Genomic DNA, 26337 nt, shown 5'->3' with positions numbered 1-26337 from the left:
ATTCAATTCTGTATAGATTTTTGCATATTTTTTAGAAGTTTTCTCAAACTCGGAAAGGTTATGTTTTTTAGCATAGTGATGTGATGTGTTTTATCGACCTTGCAATAATAACCTATCAATATTCATACCTTAAAAACGCCATCAATGATTATTGTTCTTTGTTATGATTCTCTTGTTATTTAGCTATTTTACAAATTCAACTTTATATATTTCTTAGATTTCCGAAGAAGAAGACCGGAAACACGAAGTTCAAGGTGCGATGCTCGCGGTTCCTTTACTCCCAAAACTCCACCAAAAAGAAGGCCAAGAAGCTGAAATGGAGCAGGCCCCCAGATGTCTCCCCAGGTGTCTACCTTTGACAATTGTACATAATCGTATTATATTAGATCAAATATCTCGGCGGTCGTCTGGCCGATTTTTAATTTAATTGTGTTTATTCCTGATGGATAGTTGATGATCCTGCTAAATTCTTATTTGTAATGTGTTCAAGTTCCTTGTGTGATTATGGCTTGTGTGATTGAATTAAGGACTGTAATTTACGTACATGGAGAAAAGAAAACTCCCAAGAACCTGCTGTGTTTCATTAGTGAATTTCGGTCAGTTATTGATATTATTATTTGTAGGATCTAAACAAAGCATAAAATACGATCTTTTCATAGTTTATATAATAACTACTACCATGTTAAATTCTGTTCTGAAGTTTCTCCAAACTGTTTTTAGGTTATGTTTTTGTACTAGTGATGTGTCATTTTTATCGACGTCCCGACATTAACTCTATTGACATTCTTGCATTGAAAAGGACATAAAAATGATTAATGATGATCAGGTATCACAGACTGGGTAAATGGTAATGTAACATTTCTAGTGAATTAAACTTATAGTATTTTTTAGTTTTCCAGAAATTCTCAAACATTATTAAAAAGAAACTAAAAATAGGTGAAACTATTGAAATAATAAATTTTGGTACCTACACTGCCGTTTTGTTTTATTTTCTATTTGATAGAGAAAATATTATTGAGGTAAGTATAAGTAGATTCTTGAGTGGTGGACTAGAAATTAATACAGGGATGCTACACGAATTAAATTACTTAGGTCTTTGCGTTAGGAGAAGAGAAGAATGTATTTATTTGTTTTATACTCGTATCTCCCATCTTCTATTTTTTACAAACTATTTAGGCCGATATTACACTATCATAGAAATATAGTCATAGACAACATGCCGTCCTTTTTATTCACGTTACAGAAAAAGGGAGGCATACAGACCTATGATCAGAGATATAGGTATGATAATGTAATATTAGGACTTGGTAAGAGAAGAGAAGTGACCGTTTATAAGGTAAGTACATAAACAAACCATTTATTTGCAATCAGTAGGTACGGTTAGCCAAGAAGGCAAGAATGTATGAATATATGACTTTCATAGCCAAAAAGCCACATAATAATGCAAATGAAATGTTTATATTAATATTGTATGTTTTCGTTACTTTTATATATTTAACGTTTATATTATGTTTAAGGTGAGAACGTAAGTAAGTGCATATTTTATCGATAATTGAATCGACAAAGTAACATCCCTAGCTAACACAAAACCAGGGACCACCTACCAAAAAGAGAAATAACTAGCATATATCCATCCTTTTTCAATACATTATCTAAGTCATAAGGAAGTCAAGGATGAGTATATGCATTTTACACGAATTTTTATTAGGGGGGCTTGGGAAAGGTGTACGTCCCGTCCACGAAGATTGTCACGCTTTCCTTTTATTTTAATTTGTTACCTTTTCACAAGGGAACAATTAGTTTTATTTATATTTTTGTATTAAGTAGCCCTAAAGTTTAAGTAGAAACTGCAAAAATGAGTACGATACTGGAGAAAATTGCGGCTATAGAGTCCGAGGTTCGTAACAGAGGTTATGAGTTAAATTTGCGTATTTCTGCAAATATTGTGAAAAAATCTCTACAAATTCAGCCTTTTTTCGTCAATTACCGTTTAAATTCTAGTGATAAACAGTGATTTAATACAAAACAAGTGTGAAAAGCTAAATTCTGTGCGATGTCTTTCAGATGGCTCGAACGCAAAAAAATAAAGCCACAGCGTTGCATTTGGGCTTACTCAAGGCCCGGCTCGCTAAACTGAGACGTGAACTGATCACCCCTAAGGGTGGCGGCGGTGCTACCGGCGAAGGTAAGCTTTTGTTGCCAATGTTTATTTGACAAATATTTCATACAGCTGTGTTATTGGTTGCCTACTATGAAAGATAATGTAAGCGAAATTGTAGGTCTGTGATTACCTAAAGCATAAAGCCTTTACAGTATTGATATGTTTAATCTTACAAAACTGATCACTAGCTACAGTAATGTAAACACAGTAAACCTACTAGAGTAATTTAACAATTTTATGTTTTAGTATTTCCATTGGGTATGTCATTTGGATACCAATTACCTTTTCACTAAATTGTATCATTGCTTTCAAAAGAATGTCAATGCTACACTTGAATAAACACAAATGGGAATTTATGCATGAACCATTTATTACTAGTTTTTCATGAATAATAAAAATGTTTTTATTTCTTTTACCATTTTATGAAACCGTCAAATCACTAATTTTAGTGCTTAATCTTTGTTGCCAATCTTTTTAATTAGAGTATTATAATATTATGTATTTTGTTAGAGATTTACACCACCTGCCCCTCTAGCACAACTTGCCTTGTCGCGCGCGAGTCCATACTTGAAGTCGCGCTTGATGTATGGACTCGCGCGCGACAAGGCAAGTTGTGCTAAAGGGTCTGCTGTATATTATTTTTTGTGTTTTTTGTATCTTTAGTGGCCTCTTCTTCCTTGCAATAACCGGCATTTGGTTATGGCATATGAAATCTTGGGGTCACTTTGATGACTAGGCCCAGGAAAATCACAATGCTGTCCCTAAAACTACTGTCATACCTCCTAGTGTGAGTTGTGTTAGGATGTAGGCTATAAGTAAGATTTAATAACTTGTCTGTAAATACTCATACTCATTTATTTATAATATTGTTACATATTACACGTCACAATTGATTTAGGTATATAGTTATTATATGGTATATTAAAAAATAATATTAATATTATTGGTCTGTGTTTTTTTTTTCCAATAAAGAAAAAAAAAATTGATGAATGCATCTGCCTTTTGAGCTTCAAACACTGAGGGCAAACTATACTCTGTCAAACAAGTCTGTCAGTAAATAAGAACAAAGAAAACTATAGGTATCCTTTTCTCTAGCACCCTAAAGAAAAGGGTGCATATAGTTTTCTTTGTTCTTATTTACTGACAGACTATATATTGCTGATGATGTTTTCCTTCAACGAAAAATTTAAATTTTGAAAAACCCCCAACATGGTGGACCAATTTTCATCACACATGGCTAAGAACACTCCTGGCTTATTCAGCTTTCAAAGAAAACAAAACGGAATCAAAATCTGTTCGAAAGCTACAATGTCACAGACACACAAACACGTCAAACTTATAACACCCCATCGTTTTTAACCCCCGACGCAAAAACGAAGGGGTGTTATAAGTTTGACGTGTCTGTCTGTCTGTCCGTCTGTCTGTCTGTCTGTCTGTCTGTCCCGAACGGATGAACCAATTTAGATTTAGTTTTTTATGTTTCATGAAAATCGGTCTACTATGTCGCAGGCAGGGGTTTTTTCAAAATTTTAATTTTGTGGTTAGGTTATTGCGTTGGGGTGTGACTAAAACCAAACAACATTTTTAACCGACTTCAAAAAAGGAGGAGGTTCTCAATTCGACTGAATGTTTTTTTTTTTTTTTTTTTTGTATGTATGTTCCTCGATATCTCCGAGAATTGTGGACCGATTTTCAAATTTTTTTTTTTGATCGAACGGGTATAACCCCGAGATGGTCCCATTGGCACCAAGTCAGGGTCTGATGATGGGATCCTGGAGAAATCGAGGGAACTCTTCAAATGTTATAGGCACATGTAATGTTTTTAGTGTATTTTTCAAAGGTAAACCAGTATTTACGCCTGATGGTAATAATTTTATGTGGCTGAGCTGATGATGGAAGGTCAACTCCTCAATGGTTAGGAGTTAAAGGATAATTCTTTCACTAGTGTACATGTATTAGGACTGATACGTATAATATCAATAGGAACCACTAAAAATCAACAAATAAATAAACTTTTTAACAAAAAATAAAACCGCCTTCAAAAATAAGCGCGTTACAAAACACGGAGAAACTAAAAAGCAAAAAATAATAAACCTTTGAATTCAGATTTCTTATCGTATTGCAATAATCTAAACATCCAAATTATAAACAAATCAATTATTTTTGGAGTCGGTGCCAGCCTGCGTATGGTTGGGTGGGGCAAACAGGCAATAGCAAGGCCACGAATAGGTCTGGTACCGACTGCAAAAATAATTGATTTGTTTATAATTTGGATGTTTAGATTATTGCAATACGATAAGAAATCTGAATTCAAAGGTTTATTATTTTTTGCTTTTTAGTTTCTCCGTGTTTTGTAACGCGCTTATTTTTGAAGGCGGTTTTATATAACATAAGTTCTGAAAAAGTTAAAAGTAGGTAGCATGCTTTTGCTGCTACAGCCCCAGCTTACTTACCATTTGGTGCCAATGAGGGTGACAGAAGAAGACATTTATAGCTAAAAATGCTCTAAATGGCCCAGACTATCACCTACTTTCGGCTTTCGGTTACCAAACACCCCGTATAGATAATTTATTGATACTTCTCAAATTTCGATAGCGATAAAAAAGAAAGATAATGGACTCATGCATACTGCCATGCCTAACGTACGGTAGTCAATCTTGGAAATTCACGAACAAAGCTTCTAACAAAATAATTACTTGCCAAAGGGCCATGGAACGCAGTATTCTAAAAATAAAATAAAAAAATACAGAAGATTCGACATACAAAAATAATAAGCATAACGAAAAATATAGATGCTCTGAGCTACGCAAAAAGCCTGAAATTCAGATGGGCTGGCCATGTGGCACGACTCACGGATGGCAGGTGGACAGCGGAAGTCACAAGATGGTGTGGCCCTCTAGGCAAATGTCGCAGCGGCAGACCATACACAAGATGGGACGAAGATATCAAAAAATCTGTTGGCCCAAACTGGATCCAAACTGCCAAAGATAGGGACATGTGGAAATCGATGGAGGAGGCCTTCACCCAAATAGGGTCTAATGCACCAGCATAATTAAATAAAATTTATTGTAAAAAAAATTGTAATAATGCAGTTTGAATAAAAGGCTTTTTTATTTTTTATTTTACTTCTCAAATTTCAGGTTTCGACGTCGCCAAAACCGGTGACGCGCGTATCGGTTTCGTGGGCTTCCCATCGGTGGGCAAATCTACGTTGCTGTCCAACCTCGCTGGAGTATACTCTGAGGTGGCAGCGTACGAGTTCACAACGCTCACTACCGTGCCCGGCTGTATTAAATACAAGGGGGCTAAGATACAGGTACGATTCTTTGAAATTTTCATTCTTTCAAATTAGAGATGGGCCGAATATGGACTTTGCCGAATACGAATATTTTTAAAGCGAATGTTAAGATTAAAACTATGAAATTATTGATAATGGTTATACATACTACAACTATGTTCTTATGATTTAGTGGATAACTAAAACTTAATAACAACTCTGAACTCTTCTTAACTCTTAAACTTCGGTTATTTAACTTTTATACAAAACAATTGTGTTTATATTTTGACGCATTTTTAGTAGTTCCTTAGAAAGCTTAAAATAGGAGCTTGTTATCCAATGGAATACGTAAGATCTTCATTAGTTATTTACTTTGTTTATTCGGTAAATATTCGGCAATGCAACCGAATTATTCGGCCGAATACGAACATTGAAAAACTTGCCGAATATGCCGAATACCGAATATTCGGCCCATCTCTATTTCAAATTAACCTCTTCAAATGGATTCAATTTGAAGAGGTTAATTTGTGTACCAATTGAGGTGTACACTGAAAATGGATTCCAAACACTGAGGTGTACACTAGAAATGCGTATGGATTCCAAACACTGAATAAAGAGAGTGAATTTCTCATATAAACATAAATTCAAACTAGCATTATGTGCATGCAACTCCTCAATGTATGGTGCTTTTTGATACATATAATATCACTAGTTCAACAAATAAATTAACTTTTTAACAAAAAATAATGTTGCCCGCACTAGTGCGCTGTGGTTAATTTCTTGTCAGGTAGAAACTTCAGAGGGCCAACTGTATTGAAAAACGTCGTATGGTACAAGAAAATTAACTTGTGTCGTTTAAAAGACTTTTTTTGGTTGTGTTTTCATTTATCGCCACTTGTTTCGAACTTTTTTTTCAAACTTGTATGTATGTAAGGTGCATTAGGGTAGTTCCGAAAGTCGTCTAATTACGAAAGTGGCATAAAAATCACCATTATTTCCATCATATCAAGATTCCCCTCTCGGAATTATCCGAGCATTTCTGTCATTCGGAATTACCCTAAATGCACCATGCACCTTACTATTTCATGTTAAACAAACATTGTAAATAATCCATCTTCTTACCAGCTTCTCGATCTCCCCGGTATCATCGAAGGCGCTAAAGACGGCAAGGGTCGCGGTCGCCAAGTCATCGCCGTCGCCCGGACCTGCAGTCTAGTATTCATAGTACTGGACGTACTGAAACCGCTGCAACATAAGAAACTACTAGAACATGAGTTGGAGGGCTTCGGACTGCGACTGAACAAGCAACCACCGAATATATACTTTAGGAAGAAAGATAAAGGAGGGATCAACTTAAACACTACGGTAAGAGGCTTTTCTTAAACATTGGTCAGTGCAATGTTACTATTGCCCTCATATCATCAGTACCAGAGACTAGACATGCTCCCTGCAGTCTAATATTCATAGTACTGGACATACTGAAACCGCTGCAGCATAAGGAACTTCAAGAACATGAGTTGGATTCAGACTGAGTTGAACAAGCAGCCATTGAACATATACTTTAAGAAACATTAAGGAGGAATCAATTTGAATACTACACTAAGTCTCTTTAAGATCTAGTGGAACATAGGGACCATTAAAGTTTGTAAGATAATGATTAATTTTATATTATATACCATGTATAAATTGATGAAATAAATTGTGTGTATGTATGTATATATATATATTCATAGCGCGGCGCCACTCTCGTCGCCTAAAATAAAAGTTCTTGGATTGATAATTTTTTAACGCATCCTTCTTATTATTAAGAGAATTATCAACAGACCAAAAAGTCAAGTTAATTTTATTTTTCCATCTCTCTATGTAGCCTTTTCTTCGGAACTTGGTCTTTTTGTTTAGTTTGTTGTAGTTTTAGATCAAGTCGCGTAGTTCAGTGTGTCTGTCGTCAACGGCTTCTAGCTCTTTCCAGTATTTCCTCTGCCTGGCCCTTTTTTTTAACGGAGTGCGGAATCCAAAAAGTCCCTACAGTGGTTATAATTTCGTCCTCCCATCGTTTGAGTGGTGGATCTTTAGCTCTAAATCCATCCCATGCAAGCCGTGGCCCCGGGCGCCCTGTTCACTCATGGAAGCGGTCCGTCGAAAATGAGCTACGAGCGGCTGGTCTGAGCTGGAGCGAGGCTACGAGGGTCGCTGAAGATAGAAAGGCGTGGCGCGAGCTTGTGAAGGCCCTTTGCACCTCTGGGGTGCCTTAGGACTACAACAACAACAATAACAAATCCATCCCAATTTTAATTTTACAGTGCCCGCAATCCGAGCTAGACATAGAAGCAGTCAAGTCCATTCTCTCTGAGTACAAGATCCACAACGCTGATATAACGCTGCGCTACGACGCGACCAGTGACGATTTCATTGACGTCATCGAAGGCAATAGGATATATGTGCCCTGCATCTATCTGCTCAATAAGATTGGTGAGTTTTGGCAAAGACATTTGTTCAGTGTACAATATAAGGTCATATAAGAATGAAGAACTCCATATTTAAACAGATAAAAGAGTTCTAAGAAAAATACAAATATATGTGTAGCCGCTTCGGCTGTAAGGTGCAGTCTAATGTAGGTACGCGGCGCGGGGCCGTGACGTATTTGTACGTCTTGGAACCGCCACCAAGAAAATATTGATAAAAGACTAAGAAAAAAAGTTGTTGTATGATTGTCTAGAATCTAGATAGTACTGCCTCTGAGCTTTGGTTGATTCTTGGCTAGATGGCTCTTATAATAATATTCGACAGTTTTTTTAACACTAATTAATATGAGCCAAATTGTCGAAACTGACGTTCAACAGTTTTAATCCTGTGTAGAGACATAGCAGTCCATGCATTGTGACGACATATTCTACTTTAACAGTCATTTTATTCTCTCTATCCTCTTTGCATGACAGGTGCTGCCCTTATTTTGTGGGATTGTCTTTAAAATCATAGGTCGCGGGTTCGAACCCCGGCTCGTACCAATGAGTTTTTCGAACTTATGTCCGAAATGTCATTTGATATTTGCCAGTCGCTTTTCGGTGAAGGAAAACATCGCGAGGAAACCGAACTAATTCCAATAAGGCCTAGTTAACCTTTCGAGTTGGAAGGTCGGATGGCAGTCGCTTTTGTAAAACTAGTGCCTACGCCATATCTTGTGATTAGTTGTCAAAGCGAACCCTGCTCATGGCCGCGGTGAATTCCGGGATAACGCAAGGAGGATGATGATAATGGCCAAAAGCACTCTTTTTCTCGGTTTCCAGATATCGAGGAAGTGATGATGAATTTCGTTTTGTAGTATTTTGGTAATGTAGGTAGCTCATAAAAACATGTCTACTGTCAGTTTGCCGTAAAATACATAACCGTTACGTTGCTAATCCAAGTGTTTTAATTCTAAATTAAGCCTGAATACAACATTTGGCGACGAGAAGTACCTAACGCGTTAAATTAAGTGATAAACTAGTGTATTCATTGTTAAATACGATGGCGGCGAGCGCTAACGTGATTTATGGCGGCAATCTCACCTTCGACCACAACGCGCAAGAATGGAGGATTTTTAAGGAGCGGTTTGAAGCGATGTGTTTTGCTAATGATTTAACGGACACCACCGACAAAGCGGGCACAAAGCGGCGTTCTATACTCCTTACGACGTTTGTGGAAGAAACTTACCGCGTTGCAAAAGATTTGGTATATCCAAAAACGTTGAATACCATTGAATATTCTACCCTCCTTGAAAAGCTGGATACTCATTTTGAGTCACCCAGGTGTTCGTTTGCAGAACGATACAAATTTTATAAAGCGGAGCAACGAGCCGGCGAGGATTTGGGGGAGTGGGCAGCGCGAGTGCGTAGTTTGGCACAGTTCTGCGGGTTTACGACGGAGCTCGATACCGCGTTACGGGATCGTTTCGTTCTCGGGCTCGAGAACGCTAAAGAACGAGAGAAGCTGTTTGCGGAGAGCGTCGATAAGCTGACTTTTAGTAATGCGTTACATCTGGCGCAGGCTACTCGCAGCGCCCGGCAGGGCCTGCAGGAAACCAGCTCGTCCAGGCAGGCGGCGGGAGTCGGCAGCGGCGAGGTGTTCGCGGTGCGCGCGGGCGCGGGGGGCGCCGCGCCGCCCCTAACAAACAATAATAGACTAGCCTGTGCCGTATGCGGATATAAAAACCACACCAAGGACAAGTGCCGTTACATTAATTATACGTGTAAAAAGTGCAACACTAAAGGACACCTAAGTAGGATGTGTAAAACGAGTGTTAAAAAGTTGAACTTCATTGCTGAGGAAACCGATGACATACATGAAGGTATTGTAGATGTTTACTTATATAGTATCAGCTGTGATAACGGTGAACCTATGCAGCAGGTAGTGTCGATGGCTAACGAGAGTGTGCTATGCGAGGTAGATAGCGGAAGCGCTGTTTCAGTGCTACCTGTTAGTGTTTACAACCCGTTATTTAAAGGAAAATATGCCTTAAAAAGATCTAATGTACGATTAAACTGTTATAATGGTACCAAAATATTTCCTTTAGGCCGAGTTTTATTACCGGTTACTTTTGAGAATAGAACGGAGGAAATTGACATGTTTATTATAGAGGATACAGCAGATCAGCCAATTTTGTTAGGAAGGGATTTCATTAGCAAATTCGAATTACATCTGTGCAGTAAAAAAAATTGTAATAAATTGAATTGCGAGGATGACGTCATTCGGTCGTTAAAGAATAGATATTCGAAAGTGTTTTCTAATGAGTTGGGCAGGTTCAATAAATATAAAATAAATCTTAAACTGAAAGACGATGCGCAATTTAAATTTTTTAAGCCTCGAACCGTGCCTTTGGCTTTAAAACCTAAAGTCGAGGAGGAGTTGAATAGATTAGTTGATTTAGGTATTTTGGAAAAGGTTAGCCATTCCGATATGGCTACACCTATTGTGCCTGTTTTGCGGCCCGACGGCAATATTCGAATTTGCGGTGACTATTCCGTGACCTTGAATAAATCATTGTTTATCGATAGCTATCCACTACCGCGTATCGAAGACCTATTTTCTAGGTTACACGGGGGGGAAGAATTCTCGAAATTAGATTTATCTAGGGCATATAACCAGTGTGAACTGGATGACGCATCAAAGAAATTGACATGTATAAATACGCACAAAGGGCTTTATTGTTATACACGTCTTGTGTTCGGCTTGTCCTCTGCACCGTGTATTTTCCAGCAAACTATCGAAAAATTATTGTCAGGCATAGACGGAATTTGCATATTTCTAGACGATGTACTTATAACTGGACCGAATCGGAAAATACACGTCGAGAGGCTCGAACAAGTTCTGAGTCGACTTAGTGATGCCGGTTTATGTTTAAAACAGGACAAATGCGAGTTATTTAAGAGTTTTGTGGAATACTTGGGGTTTGTAATCGATAAACATGGGTTACATAAATCAAAAAATAAAGTGCAGGCGATTCTTAATGCTAAAAGTCCGAAAAATGTATCTGAACTGCAATCTTTTTTAGGTTTGCTTAATTACTACCGGGCATTCGTACCTAACGCTTCGGGTATTTTAAACCCGTTGTATGCGTTGCTTAAAAAGGATTGTAAATGGCATTGGGGCGTGGAGCAAGAGGAGTCATTTGTGAAAATAAAGGATGAGTTAGCAAGTGAGCGAGTGTTAGCGCACTACAACCCCGATTACGTCACGATTTTAACCACGGATGCCGGACCGGCGGCTTTAGGGGCTATATTGGCTCAAAAACAACCGGACGGCTCCGAACGCGTCGTCGCTTATGCCTCCCGCTCGCTCACGCCCAGCGAAAAAATTACGCTCAGATACAAAAAGAAGCGGCATCGCTAATTTTTGGAATAAAAAAATTCCATTATTATTTATACGGCAGATCGGTACCTTTTGTTTTAAGAACGGACCACAAACCCCTAGTATCAATTTTCGGATCCAAAAAAGGTGTTCCGGAATTAGCAGCTAATCGGTTGCAGCGTTATGCAATATTTCTGTCGGCTTATAACTATCAAATCGAGTACGTAAAAAGCGAACACAACGTTGCAGATTACTTGTCTAGGGCCACAGTTGACGAAACGCAAGGTTGTCCCGAAGGAGATATAGTTGACCGGGCCACATACATAAACTTTATATCTCATTCATTAAAACCTATTACGGCAAAAGATGTTTGTTTAGAAACAAAAAAAGATAAGGTATTATTGCGCGTCAAGTCATATATAGAAAATGGTTGGCCACGAAAATTGAACGACACTGATTTAAAAGTATTTTTTAACTGTCGTACAGAATTGACCTTGGAAGAAGGCTGCATTTTGCGTGGCCATAAAGTAGTCATACCTTCAATTTTCCGGGAGCAACTTTTAAATGAGTTGCATGATTCTCATTTGGGGGTAGTAAAAACTAAATCGGAAGCTAGGAAACGAATGTGGTGGCCTAATATAGACCAGCACATTGAACAAAAGATTGGGTCATGTAGCGTGTGCATTCCACTAAGAAACGCTCCCGCGCGTTCTCCGCTCGCTCCGTGGCCATACCCGGTGCGCTGGGAGCGCGTGCACCTGGACATGTGCGCCGTGCAGACGCGGCAGTTCCTTATCGCCGTGGACGCGCATTCCAAGTGGGTCGAGTGTTACATAATGACACAGACCGACACCGCTAGTGTAATTATGAAATTAGCTGACATGTTTAGTAGATTTGGACTCGTTCGCACCCTCGTTACAGATAATGCAACAAATTTTTGTTCGACGTTGTTTGCAGAATTTTGTATGTTGAATGAAATAAAACATATAACTATTGCACCTTATCATCCAAATTCGAATGGCCAGGCAGAGAAAAGTGTTAATTTTTTTAAAAAAGGCATAAAGGCAATTCTTGCACAAAATCCCTCTCAGTCAAGTTTCAATATTAAATTAAGTAAATTATTATTCGATTATAGAAATTCGGTTCATTGTACCACTGGATTCTCTCCCGCTCAACTATCGCTGGGCCGATCGTTACGCTCTCGACACGACTTGCTGCGCGCGCCGAGCGCTCCCGGCGCTGACGCCGACGCCGAGGCCGGTAATCACGCCGACGCCGACGGCGACGCCAACGCGCCCTCTCCGCACCGTCCGTTGTCATTGGCTTCCTCGGCTAATCAAAATGTTATTTCCAAACAGATCTCACAATGTAAACAATACGGCGGACAGAGGAAATGTAATTTCAAAAAGGGGGATAACGTTTTAGTAAAATCGTTTTTTAAGAATGGTACAAAGTATACATGGAAAAGAGGTACTATTGAGAATAAAATTGGATCCAGAATGTTTATTATAAAAATAACGGACCTGAATGTAAAAGTAAAGAAACACGTCGATCAATTGCTGCATTACAAAGGCGACTCCAACGAGTCAGATAGCGACGTCCCGACTGTACACATCGAGCACGACGACGACGTCGAGTTGGCACCGACCGACGTACCTCCGCCCCAAGAGCTCGCAGAGGGCGGCACCGACGTTCTAAATCCTCGTGAGTCATCTCCGGACATGTCTTTCGAGAGTGTCGGTTCATCGGTCAGCTCTCCACAGAGGCAGTCGGTGGAAGAGGATACGTCAGATTGTCCGTTGGAGGTCGTGGAGGCGGACGACAACGGCGTGGAGCCAGATGCTCCGGCCGAAGGTCACGGCCCTGACAACAGGCGGCAACGGCCGATAAGGAGTACCAGGAACAGGGACGTGAATTATAAAATTTAATAAACCCCCAAATTGTAGGAATAGAACTGCCGTGTGAAATAAGCTGTATATAACTGTATTTTTTTTTTTTGTTCAAGTACCTATTTGAAACTTGTTTATTTTTTTCTTTCTGTTTATGTAGTTCTACGTTGTTACTTAAATCCTGTTAACCGAAATTGAACCACATTAACGTTCAATAGGGTTTAAAATTGCATAGGATTGAGAAGTTAAACTAGCGTCATAATTTTTGGGGAGGGGAAAAGGATACTGTTCTTGTATATTTGTTAACTTTTTAGTTTATTGGAAACATTAATGTTGGTAACTTTATTTTCAAATGTAGGTAAATGAAATGTTACATTGTTTGGTTAAATATTGGTGGAGGGATTGTAGTATTTTGGTAATGTAGGTAGCTCATAAAAACATGTCTACTGTCAGTTTGCCGTAAAATACATAACCGTTACGTTGCTAATCCAAGTGTTTTAATTCTAAATTAAGCCTGAATACAACACGTTTATAAGCTAACACTAATTACTTTTTCCCCTCACCAGCTCGGAAACACGTGTTTTGTCCTTTAATACCAGCGGGTAAAAACGCATTTTATCCACTAGTGGGTAAAGTAATTTGACCTTGAATAAAGTCATATTAACAGCTTTAAAATGGATAAAAGTAGGTTAATCTAATAATAAAGATGATTTACCACCTGTGGAACTACTGGAAGCAGTGATAAACGTATTTTTTGCGTTGTAGTTTCCTCGCTATAGTGAGGGGAAAAGTTTTGTGTTACACTCGGGTGCAAATGTATTTTACTTCTCGTGTGTTAAAAAACTCGCAAGTTCAGGATTCTATTCTCGAACCACTCGCTTCGCTCGTGGTTCAACTATAGAATCCTTTCACTTGCTCGATTTTCAATTCAACACTCGGCGTTAAAATACAACTTGCCCCCTTGTATAACAAATAACTATTCTCACTTCAGATCAAATCAGCATAGAAGAGTTGGACGTGATCTACAAAATCCCGCACTGTGTGCCCATCTCTGCTCACCACAGGTGGAACTTCGACGACTTACTCGAGAAGATGTGGGAGTACCTTAAGCTCATCAGGTTAGTCTACTTACCGACTAAACTTAACACTTTTTACTTTGGAATGGTGTTAGTGGCATGCTATTTTAGCGTTCCTGATTTAGACATAAATGACCAAACTTATATTTGGTCTAGTACCTCAAATACAAGTGACCAGAAGGCTGGTTCCTTCCGTATTCAGTGTATGAGCATTGTCACAGTATAATAAAGAGTACTATGCATTGTCTTTACGATCCGGGGCCAATCTATCCAGGGGCTGTTCCGTACAGACGCATTATGTTTCGTGTGTTGCGATTATTAAGTTAAGATTCTTCTCCCTGAATAATTATTTAAAATAATAAATAAATAAAAATAAAAAATATTTATTTTCAGATAACCAAGATCCATATATTGTTAGTTAAACAGAACACTTAAAAACTATATTAGTAAACTACCTAAGAACTAAATACCTAAAATTAAAATTACATTTTTATTTGCCGTGAGACATGTAGGTCGGTATATCGGCGAAGAATATCCGAATCCCACCTCTGCTATCATTCTCAGAATACTATTTGAGCTCGCCCTCATCCGTAACACCACTGACGCCGTCTTCTTTCGCACTCATAAACCTGGGTATTTTGGCCGAAGCAACTTTCGGTTCACAAAACATCTTATTCAATCGGCTCCCTCTCTTAAAATACTCAACTAGTTTCCATCAAGACCTCTCTTGAAATATAATAATTATTTTCCAGGATATACACGAAGCCGAAAGGACAGCTGCCTGACTACAACTCGCCCGTAGTACTGCACGCAGACAAGACTTCTGTCGAAGACTTCTGCAACAAGCTGCATAGGTCCATCGTGAAGGAATTTAAATAGTAAGTACGATTGGGCTACGTCTAGACTATTATTACGATTACGATATAATCATGCCATGAGTTCGCGTCCTAACAACGGGTTACGAGCCCCACCCCAAGCGCGTTTACCATTCATCCGCCCCAAGATAATACACTTCTCCATATTATGCATTGGTGATCTCATAATGTGACCGAAAAATCTAAGGGTTCGCTCCAGGCATATTTTGGAGAGGCGTGTGGTGATATTAAGTTCTTCCAAAATAGAGATGACGACGTATTGTCAGATCATACTACCCTTAAGAAAGCAAGCCGAGACTGGCAAAATAAGTTTTTTTGGCACAAGCTTTTATCGCCGACTGTACTTTTCTTTCAAGAGTCATCTACTGCTCTCCGAAACGTTTCTAAAAACCCCTTGCTCGATGGGGATACAACGTTTCATAACAAAGTTCCTATGACCACCTTTCTGCTCCACCAGATCAGCTCCATGATACCATCATATTGCATTGTCAGGTGATTTGCATATGTGTGCAAAATTTCAACTCAATCGGAAACCGGGAAGTGGGTCAAATTGAGCTTCTACGTTTTAACGCACACTAACACACTAACAAGGCAAGTTGAATAAAAGCTTGTAAAAACGTGTCAGGCCCCGTAGCCGAATGGCATTTCTCCGACGCCAAACGAAAGCGATACGCCGCTGGCTCTGTCGCGCCAATACGCAAGCGCGATAGAGATAGATATCTACTAGCGCTTCGTTTCGTGAGCGTTTCGTGAGCGATTGTGCCATTCGGCTAGCCACCCAGGTCGTGCCACTCGCAATTCGGTCTCCGCAGTCACCAAACCCGTTGTCGAAATAGCAATGCGTAAATCAGCTGCAATAGACGCAAAGGCTTGTGATGATAGTCATCATCACAAGTCATCATATAGGGTAGTCATCATTAAATATTAAATATTATAAGGACATTCTTACACAGATTGACTGAGGCCCACGGTAAGCTCAAGAAGGCTTCTGTTGTGGGTACTCGGACAACGATATATATAATATATAAATACTTACATACATAGAAAACATCCATGACTCAGGAACAAATATCTGTGCTCATCACACAAATAAATGCCCTTACCGGGATTCGAACCCGGGACCGTAGCGTAGCAGGCAGGGTCACTACCGGCTGCGCCAGACCGGTCGTCATATAAATATTATTTTACACTAATGTTACTATTTTTCATTCCAGCGCCCTCGTATGGGGCTCGTCAGTGAAACATCAGCCGCAAAAAGTCGGAATCGAGCACATACTAGCCGATGAAGACGTAGTACAAATCGTCAAGAAAGTATAAACAGTATACACACTTAACCCTTTGACCGCCACGCCTACTGATGTGCCGACGGAAAGTATCCAAAATTCTGAAATTTTCGCATAGGGAAACTTCTGAAACTTTTTCATACTTTGTGTGGACAATTATATGGATGGAAACTTTCCATTTCATAAATTTAAATTCCCTTTTTTAGGGTTCCGTAGTCAACTAGGAACCCTTATAGTTTCGCCATGTCTGTCTGTCCGTCCGTCCGTCCGTCCGTCCGTCCGTCCGTCCGTCCGTCCGTCCGTCCGTCCGTCCGCGGATAATCTCAGTAACCGTTAGCACTAGAAAGCTGAAATTTGGTACCAATATGTATATCAATCACGCCAACAAAGTGCAAAAATAAAAAATGGAAAAAAATGTTTTATTAGGGTACCCCCCCTACATGTAAAAGTGGGGGCTGATTTTTTTTTTTTCATTCCAACCCCAACGTGTGATATATTGTTGGATAGGTATTTAAAAATGAATAAGGGTTTACTAAGATCGTTTTTTGATAATATTAATATTTTCGTAAATAATCACTCCTAAAGGAAAAAAAAGTGCGTCCCCCCCCTCTAACTTTTGAACCATATGTTTAAAAAATATGAAAAAAATCACAAAAGTAGAACTTTATAAAGACTTTCTAGGAAAATTGTTTTGAACTTGATAGGTTCAGTAGTTTTTGAGAAAAATACGGAAAACTACGGAACCCTACACTGAGCGTGGCCCGACACGCTCTTGGCCGGTTTTTTTCGTGAAAGTTTCGTGAATTTTTCAAGAAATTTAAGATTTTTTTGGAACGTTTCCGCAACTTGCACATCACTAGCCACGCCTATCGTAAGTCCCGGCGTACTTGTACAAGTACAAATTAAATTCGAACTTTATAATAGTTTCGAACTCTTATATAAATAAAAGAAAGCCTTATCAGAGATAACATACACTAGAGAAATTTCGTCGGGTACCACGGCGGGCGGGTGGTCTAGTGGTAAAGACGTTAGCCGCGTAAGCTGAAGACCCGGGTTCGATTCCCTTTTTCTTTCCTGTATGATATCTGTTTTAATTTATAAATAAAAGAAAGTTCGAAATTTAAAATCAGAAAAAAATACGTATAGAGTTGTGAAAGATCGCTCCCAAGTAGTACGATCTCCGAAGTGTACTAGTTCGTTCTCGTAGTAGATTTAGTACACCGAGAGAGCGAGAGACAAATTGAGCATATGACGTACAGCAAGAGGATCGAGTATTATAGAAAGTTACTGTCGAAGTAAAATGTGTAATCACAGTGCATTAGACTGTCATCTCTTGACACAGGCTTAAAACTTTTGAGCCTCAGTTTTGACAATTTGGCTCATATTCTTAGCTTGATATGTTTTAAAATGTCAAATATTAAATATTAGCGCCATCTAGCTGAGCGTACCCCAAAGGTGTAACGCCATCTAGGCCACCGTACCTTTTTCTGTATGGTACTGAGGTACGTTTTTTTCTTAGACTTTATCTGTCTATACGGAGTTATTGTAGAGCTGATCGATCGTTTACGCGCGCTCTCGGTCCGAGTCAGTCGGTTCTAGTTCGGTTGCGGCCGGATCACACGGATCGCTTTGCTGTCATTGTCACTGTGTACTAAAGAGCAGAATCATTTGGGAATAATTAGGTCTTGGAGGAATCTTGTCTTTTGTACTATTAGTACATTTACTACGCAAGCCTATTGGCATAGGACTTACGTGGTTATAGCGGCACGTCAACGCTCGTAGATTGATTTTGCGCTGAACCTAGCGCGAGTTATTTGACGTCATTGGCTGTCAAAGGGTTAAAAATAAGTATAGGAGTAAAGTAACATCGTCATCAAATTTAACTAACCAACAGGATCTTATCGCAACGATATAAAGTCCATTATTGGTTAGTTCAGTGAATTTTGCTTAGGAAAGAGTTATATATTTTTGTGAGACCAGAAAGAAACGCAAAGATGGAATTTTGAGTGTCTAAAAATTATTGTTGACCCTAAAAAATGCGCAAATTATGACAGCTACATAAAATGGCGCTGAATTGCACCATACATTTTGTGATACCTAACTAAATTGTTAAACATAATGACAGTTACAGTACCGGTCAAAAATTTAAGTTCACTCCTTGTTTTCAGTACAATTGACTGCTTTAGAGAGATAGTTTTTTGTTGTTCAGACGTCAAAATTTGTTTCCCTCAAATCTTATAGGCTAAATAATTATTTGGCCTATATTATCTGGCTAAAACTGTGTTTCGTGTAAAGATGTGTCTCAATTAGTGGCAAAGGCAAGGCCATAAATATAACTAGCATTTTGCCGTCATGTTTATTAGATTTTAGTGAAAGAAAGGTACGTGAATTGTGTCTAACTAGTAAAACAAATCTCCACAAAACAATAAATATAAGTTGAAAACATATTTCGACTACCAAACCGAAGATAATTATCGTACAAAAGTACTCATTTGTACCGAAATCAAAGGGTGAACTCAAACTTTTGACCGGTACTGTAGGTTGCCCCAATTTATCTTATTGATCAATTTGATCATTCATTTTATTATAGTGTATATTTGCACTAAATGAAGATTATTGGCTATACCTCTCGCAGGACATAATAGTTCTTTTGACAGTTCATTTTGTATAAGTTGTATCGCAAAATGTTCGTAGACAATTTTGGAATTTTAAGGAACTGCCGTAGGTAAAATTCAACGCGAAAGGTGTGGTCAATAAAATGCGTAAAAAAAGTCTTGATTTAATTTTAAATATCTCTGAGACACTCAAAATAAATTGTTATTGTTTGACTATGAAATTCTATGTAGCGATGTTTGTATCGATTTTTGTATCTAAAACGGCGCATTTACTAATGTAATAAAATAATTTTCTTTTTTTTTTCAAGTTTCCTGCCAATAATAATTATGCAATAAGCAAAAATATATATTTTACGCCCCTGAGAATGACTGAAAAGTACAATAAGTGATACGTATCTCTGCTTTAATCTAGCAAAGAAGACTTCTCATTCTCACAAGAAATTGATTAGTAAAGTTTAGACGATACGCACTTAGAATTTGGTTCATTGACCTGTCTATTCCTACCTCAATCGCACGTTTATTGCTGTCCCGTTCACACAGAAATATATATATGGTGTGATAGAAGTGCGGGTCAATATATCGAATTATTCGTGCATAGCGTCCTCACTTTAGTTCCTAATTTATAACATTATAATTATTATGTATATCTTTAGTCATTCTTAACAACCAGCGTATGCACAACGTATGTATACATATTTTACTATTTTGATTTACATTTACAAAATCGATGTTTTGTGCGGCACGCTAGCTAAACAACTAAATGATAAATCAATTTATACATATAAATTAATCCTTAAATGCCCAACCTTGACAAAAATGTATTCAAATTTGAATTTTGGCATGCTGCCAACAGAGTCAAAAATGCTTGATGCATATAAACATCACTATGCATTTAAGGGTTAAGGTAAAAGTGATGATGTGCATACCTATTGGCAGAACAAAGAATATTCTTTGACATACAATTAGAAAGCTAGAAAAACAAAGATCACCTACTATTAGATTTGGGAACGTTATTTAAATTGTATAAATTATAAGTTGGTCAATATATCAATTGTTTAACCCTTTGAATGCTACGACTATACAGCGCGTAATTGTGAACCTTGTTGAAAAGTACGAAGGTCGATATTGGGCTATAGCCGCGCGCGTAAGTGGATCGTCAGAGCGTCAGCGCGTCTGCTCGTCTGGCAGTTAACGGGTTAAAAAAAAGGTTGTTTAGCTCAGCGAGCTGCGTATTAAAATAAATGTGGGATGTTATACATGTATCTACAGAATGCTCAGTAAAGTGTAAATAAAATTAATTTGTTTTTTTTTCACATTGAAATCCTTGTAATGATGATCGCTCGCTTGTAATGATAATCGCGGGCGTCTGGATTGCAATCTTGTAAATATACAAGGTGCTTTCGAGGAACCCATATAACTTTAACGTCATATTCTTGGTCACATTTTAAGACTAAAATGTCATATAAACTTTTCTAGATTTCGTCTAGTTTCAGAGTTATTGGCAATTAAAAAAAAAACATTTCCGTATTGTTATTGTTACTCAGTAGAAAAGGTCTTCTTAACGGCGCTGATGCGTAATTGTGGAGCTATCTCACAGTAGATATCATTGATAGGATTCAAAATGTGACAAGAAAACGTTCCAAAAAATGGCAGAAAAATAAACTAAGGAACTATTTTAATTGCCAACTTTATGGATAAAATACGGAAATGTGAAAAAAACTAAAAAACAAAAACAAAAAAATTTTTTTCACCGTCAAAATTCATCATTTTTTCTTTCTTTTGATCGTCAACCTTCAAATCAAGAGTGAACCAGGTATAATGTACAATTTTCTGGGACAGGCCTTCCATGTAGGCCACAAAATTCGCCTTTGGCTAGTCTGTTTTCCAAATTATCCGATCTGATTTGTAATAATAAAAGTATTAAACCGTCCAAGATCGCCTGTAACCCGGTCCTACATCCGATACCGAATCGGATAATGTGAAAACGTACTAAAGTCATGCACCGTCAACAACAGTCAATCTAGGATTGATATTTTTTCTCTCCACTTTATTCCCACAGCAGGGAAATTCATAGATTCTACAGTTTGGCAAAAAGAGTAGAAATTAAAAAGTGGCAACATCGTCGTGCCATCCCTTTCTTAAACACTCACTTCATGCAATCACCCACATCATGTTCTTTTGCTAAGCTGTAGATTTTTTCGTTCATAAGAAATTTAGGTTGGCAAAAAAAAGAGTGAAACTAAAACTATAAACCAAAGAATATAATGCCCACTAGGCGCTAAGAGAAAATTTCGCGCCTTTTTTAGTGTCAAGGTGACTTGCTTGACCGTCAATAAAAAAGCGCCAACATCATATTGTTTTCCTGTTTTCTCATACATATATCATACATGCATTGATTTGAAAGAGACAACACTACACTATTTCCACTTTTCATTTGCATTTTTTTGAAGAAAATAAGTGCATTTTCTAGCTTATTGAAGCAATAACGAAACGTAACGTCAATATGTCACGTGTCATGTCCATCTGTTAACTGTCAATGTCCAAATTGAATCAACGTTTGTTTTGTTTGGATTTCGACATTTCGTTGCTCAAAGTTGATAAAGTTTTATTTAATTATTGTACTTCCTTAGTTTCAAGTTAAATACTGGGAGGATATATGCAAATAGAGATGACTACATTCGAGAATTTATCTCCGTCTCAAGTAAGTTTACGCCTTGAATTTTTAAGGGTTCTCTTTGGAAGTACGATAGAAATACAAACTATTTATAAGTAGTCCCTTTTATTAGCAATAACACATACAAAATATACAGCAAAAACATGAGACATCATTAATACAATTAAGACATAACCTAAAATTAAAACTAAATATAAAATACTTCCCTCTGGCATGGTCGCCAGGACACTCACAGCGTTTCTTCTCTGCACCGCCAGACTCAGCCTTTGGGGTAAAAAAGCGCCTAACTATTTATATATTCCCTATTACATATTAAAATATCTGTTGTTGTTGTATGTCCTAAGGCACCCCATAGGTGCATAGGGCCTCCACAAGATCCTTCCACGCCTTTCTACCTTGAGCCACCGCCTAGGCCCCCTTCGAAGAGGAGCTACCAACAGCGCCAGTATCGCGTTTGAGTGGCGGCCTCAAGGAGGAAAGCGGGCCCGCAATCGCCCCATACACACTTGGAGACAGAGCGTTGAGAACGAGCTGAGGGAATATGAACTGAGCTGGAAAATATCTGTGTTCCTATGAAAGTTTACTCGAATAGTTCAAGACAAGAGTCAACCAGCATAAAAAAAACATAGGGAATTTCTTTATGAAATAACAATGAGCAATTAGACAAACTTAGATGCTACTCTGATTTTCATAGATTTACAATGTTGCAAGGATTTTTTTTATATTTATGAACACTTTTTAAATTTTTAAGAAAGTTCGAGCGTCACTCCATCGCGATGTCCGAGGAATATGCACAGAAACCTTACATCTACTTGGAATGGACATGACAAAGCCAGCTATGGAAATAGTAGCGGAGCTGGTTTACAAGAAACTAAAAATATATGGGACAGATTTAGAAGCCTTTGCCAAGTAAAGATTAATAACTTTTTGATTTGTTTATCTACTTACCCCTTAATAAACATTCACTAAAGTTAACAAGCCAATAAAAATCGTTTGTCCCAATCTATCACACCAATATGTCTAAAAGGGACAAACAATTTTTATCAGATTGATAACTTTAGTGAACCTTTAGGCACTGGTCCCACCGCAAGCTAGTAAACTATGGGCTATCCGGCTGTAAAAACTAACAAAAAGAAGCACTCCTGTGCAAATAAAAGAGACATGGCGATAGGCTCAAAGTTTACTAGCTCACGGTTGGGCCAGTGTTTTATGAATAAGGGGGTTAGTTTGTATCTTTAGGTAGGTATTTGAAGAAATATAAACAAAATCTACCCTTGAAAGGATCCTTAAACCAATTGAGGGTACAGTTCCTTTATTTTAAGATTAAAAGCTTCTCACCACATTTTGGATCCATACTTCGGCTTCTTTGTCCTGTCTATGACCGAAGGAAACTAATTGGCCTAGGTACAGATACTCGTCAACATTAGTACATTACATCAGAGGCCGGGAAAATGAGGATTTCCGGCCAAGTAATATACGGATAGGGATACGAGGCCGGGAATCCGTTTTCACGCCGAGGCATGTATAGTGCTTTTCTCAAACATACAATGAAATAAAAAAAATGCTCTAAAGGACAATATTTTATAAAAAAAGTTACTTTGCAGACCTAGGCCTAAAAAATAATATGAAATCCCTTTACAGTCCTCTCGAGTTGTTGCGCCCAAAAAGCGATACTTCCCAGCCCATTTTAAGGAACGTAAAGACAATATTTCATTGCATGTTTGAGAAAAGTTTATTGTCTGCCCGTCTACCTTGACCCCCTTTTTGTTCTATTGGTCATGATTTGAATCTTTGTTGGTAATTTGTTTAAAATCATACTAAGTTTTATATATATTATGTTATAATTGCAGACATGCCAAACGCAATACAGTTAATTCTGAAGATGTGAAACTTCTGGTCCGAAGAAATACTTCATTGGTATGTTCATACTTTTTTCATTTATTATTTAGTATTTTTATGTTACTACAAGTATTTATTTTATTGTCTGTATTTGTCTTTTATTGTGTGCAAGTAGTTGTTTAAACTAAATCACATTGATGTTGCATTGATTGCTGACATCATTAGCCAGACAATCCAGACAAACAATACACTATCATAGAAATATAATCATAGACAACATGCCATCCTTTTTCTTCAGGTTAGAGAAAAAGGGAAGCATACAGACCTATGATCATGTACATAATAAGATATATCATAGTGTACTATTGGCCTTAGAGATTAGAAATGGCCGGCCAGTGCACGGAATTGTCCTCTTTCAATTCCTCTAGCTTTGTATTCTTGTAGCATAGGAGCGGCGCAATAGTAGGTATCGCAAGTTACACGCCCAATATAAGCGTTCAGTTAGGCCTTACATAAGCAATAGAGACAAATAATATGAAATGGCTGTCAATACAACACTGAGGAGGCAGATACCTAAAGACCACACTTTGTAGTGTTGCTAAACAAAAGTAAATGTGGTGAGAAAAGGTTTCCTTCGTTCCGGAAACGTTCGTATATTTGTCATGCTAGTTCAGTCAATGTCAGTACTTGTTCTGAGACTGACTGAAATAGCATGACCCGTTCGTACGTTTCCGTAATAATACGAAGGCAAATCTTTTCGCACTACATTTTGTAGGTACTTATACTCCCTTTAGGCGTAAAGTTCAAAAATATCATTTTTTCGCAAACCACAGAAGAATACATTAATTAACCAAAAAACAATTGAAACTGGCATATTGAGAGGCACTTGAATATTATTAGCGACATCTACATTCGAATTTTAAAAATTAAAATTTGAAATCAGTGCTTCATTTACAATCATAGAATCAAACCGAATCCTTACCTATAACCTTCACAACATCGTATCTTTCGTTCAAATGCGCTTGTAATTTCTACTTTATTCCAATATTTTATAGACCAATTTAGCAAATTACGTTTTGAGTGATTTAAGAACCCGTGAAAGCTTTTAACTGTATTAATGTAACTGACGTTCAAATATATTTTATTTATGACTTTCATTCCATCAGGTGGATTGGTAACGAGTTATTTTAACGCCAATTTTAATGTAAATTCCATCTGAATGTGTGAACAAGGGTAATGAATATGTTTTTGATTGTATTTTGACAGATTCTAACGTTGGTTTGAAAGCGTTTTGCTGTTGATGGGTATGGTTGACATGCGTTGTTTTGACGAATGTATTTTAAGTTTTGTTTGCTTTTAGGAGTTCATTATTCCCTGTTGATTTAGACAGTTTAAATTATAGGAAAAAAGGTAAATTCACACCTCCGGCAGGACTCGAACCTGCGACCTCTGGTTTTGCTAGAGTCAGCCCAGCTCCCAACTGCGCCACGTGTGCGAATTTATCCATGCCTTCCATCAATTCTTAAACGCCTTAAGGCAACATTTACCCGTAAGAATAGGTACAAATAAATTCGCACACATCCAGCAGGCCTCCGTGGCGGAGTTGGTAGCGGGACTGGTCCGAAAAACCCAGAAATCGCCAAATAAAATTCTCTTTTTCATACATTTTTTCTGACATTTTCTATTCTGAGATATATTTTCTCGATTTCGGGATTGGTCCTAATAGGACCGTCCTATTTCAAACATTGCTCAAAATTACCTGATATATTCGCCCCGGAAATTATTGGAAATTACTAAGTACTTTCAGGGTGTTTCAAAATGAAATAAAAATGAAAAATAAATATTTCATTTTCAAATACCCTGTGTAATTAAATAGTACCTATGTTAAAGTTTCCTTAAACAATATTTGTTACAGAAATCACACCTAAATAAAATACAACCATCAAACCCTCTAACAAAAGACAAACGACGAAAAACCATCGCCACTACTAAACTGACTACACCATCATCTACTAGTAAATCTAAAGAAATCAGACCTCCTGAAGATAGTCATCTAAATCAGACAGGATCAAAATCTAAGGAAACTAGACCTGAAACTAGGACTGAAGAAGATGAAACAGAGAGAGATGTAGAAACAAATGAAAGAGAGGATGAGAGAAAAGACGATGATGATTCTATCGAGAAAAGGATGGCGAATGAAGTGGAACAGATGTCGGTGGATGATATTGTTGATCTTACTTTTGACTGAAATACATTGCACATACCTACCTACAAAAAGTATTTTTTCGTTTCTTGTCTATGTGAAAATGGAAGCCTATTATATATTCTACGATTCTCGTGTTTCCAAACATAATCTATATCTATGTATTGATATTTGAGCGAATATGGAAGCAAATATGTAAACAAATATGCATTAAAATGAGAAGCAAGCGCGGTCCTGTCCGCGGGCCAAAAAACTCGTTATAACGAAACACAATTACTGGCGCACAAGGAAAACTATGGAGTCGTAAGTTGATAAAATATTTAAATATTTGATAAGGTTGTCTCGAAGACATTGCTCTTTAGCGATAAGACCGCCTGTTGTCTACCAAAGTTAATTAAAGTTAGGTGCTTACTTTTTTAAAACGTCATCGTGTTATATTGGTGAGCAATAAAGAACATTTGTATTGTGTTGTATTGTATCTTCACAGTAATTTAACCACTGAACAGGTTGTATCATTCATTCAAGATATAAGTATCGTCAAATGGGGTTAATAGGGACGAAAAATGAAATTAAATGGGATGAAACATATTTTCTTTTTAATTTATTTATTACAGAAAACACA

At 37.7% G+C, this 26337-nt stretch overlaps 3 protein-coding genes and 1 long non-coding RNA gene across 4 annotated transcripts; all 4 read left to right on the top strand.

Annotated features, from left to right (window-relative positions):
* The first annotated feature begins 1730 nt into the window (after positions 1-1730).
* On the top strand, positions 1731-16582 carry LOC125230627 (GTP-binding protein 128up). Its single transcript, XM_048135846.1, has 8 exons — positions 1731-1897; positions 2065-2185; positions 5302-5477; positions 6564-6803; positions 7739-7907; positions 14142-14268; positions 14979-15104; positions 16316-16582. Exons 1-8 carry the CDS (start codon positions 1856-1858, stop codon positions 16416-16418), a joined length of 1104 nt encoding a protein of 367 aa, XP_047991803.1. The 5' UTR covers positions 1731-1855; the 3' UTR covers positions 16419-16582.
* Positions 8777-12750, top strand: LOC125230629. The gene is made up of 2 exons (XM_048135847.1): positions 8777-9762; positions 12620-12750. The coding sequence occupies exons 1-2, from the start codon at positions 8943-8945 to the stop codon at positions 12631-12633; spliced, it is 834 nt and encodes a 277-aa protein (XP_047991804.1). The 5' UTR covers positions 8777-8942; the 3' UTR covers positions 12634-12750.
* A 1223-nt stretch (positions 16583-17805) lies between the features above and the next one.
* LOC125230205 lies at positions 17806-20297 on the top strand. Its single transcript, XR_007177502.1, has 2 exons — positions 17806-18551; positions 18894-20297. It is a non-coding gene; the product is annotated as an uncharacterized LOC125230205 (long non-coding RNA).
* Positions 20298-21544: 1247 nt separating this feature from the next.
* LOC125230565 (centromere protein S-like) lies at positions 21545-25776 on the top strand. Its single transcript, XM_048135757.1, has 4 exons — positions 21545-21700; positions 22425-22582; positions 23524-23590; positions 25428-25776. The coding sequence occupies exons 1-4, from the start codon at positions 21656-21658 to the stop codon at positions 25758-25760; spliced, it is 603 nt and encodes a 200-aa protein (XP_047991714.1). The 5' UTR covers positions 21545-21655; the 3' UTR covers positions 25761-25776.
* The last annotated feature ends 561 nt before the right edge of the window (positions 25777-26337 follow it).

This window comes from Leguminivora glycinivorella, chromosome 10, assembly GCF_023078275.1.
Source record: "Leguminivora glycinivorella isolate SPB_JAAS2020 chromosome 10, LegGlyc_1.1, whole genome shotgun sequence".
Taxonomy (NCBI): domain Eukaryota; kingdom Metazoa; phylum Arthropoda; class Insecta; order Lepidoptera; family Tortricidae; genus Leguminivora; species Leguminivora glycinivorella.
This window is presented reverse-complemented; position numbering and strand designations above follow the sequence as displayed.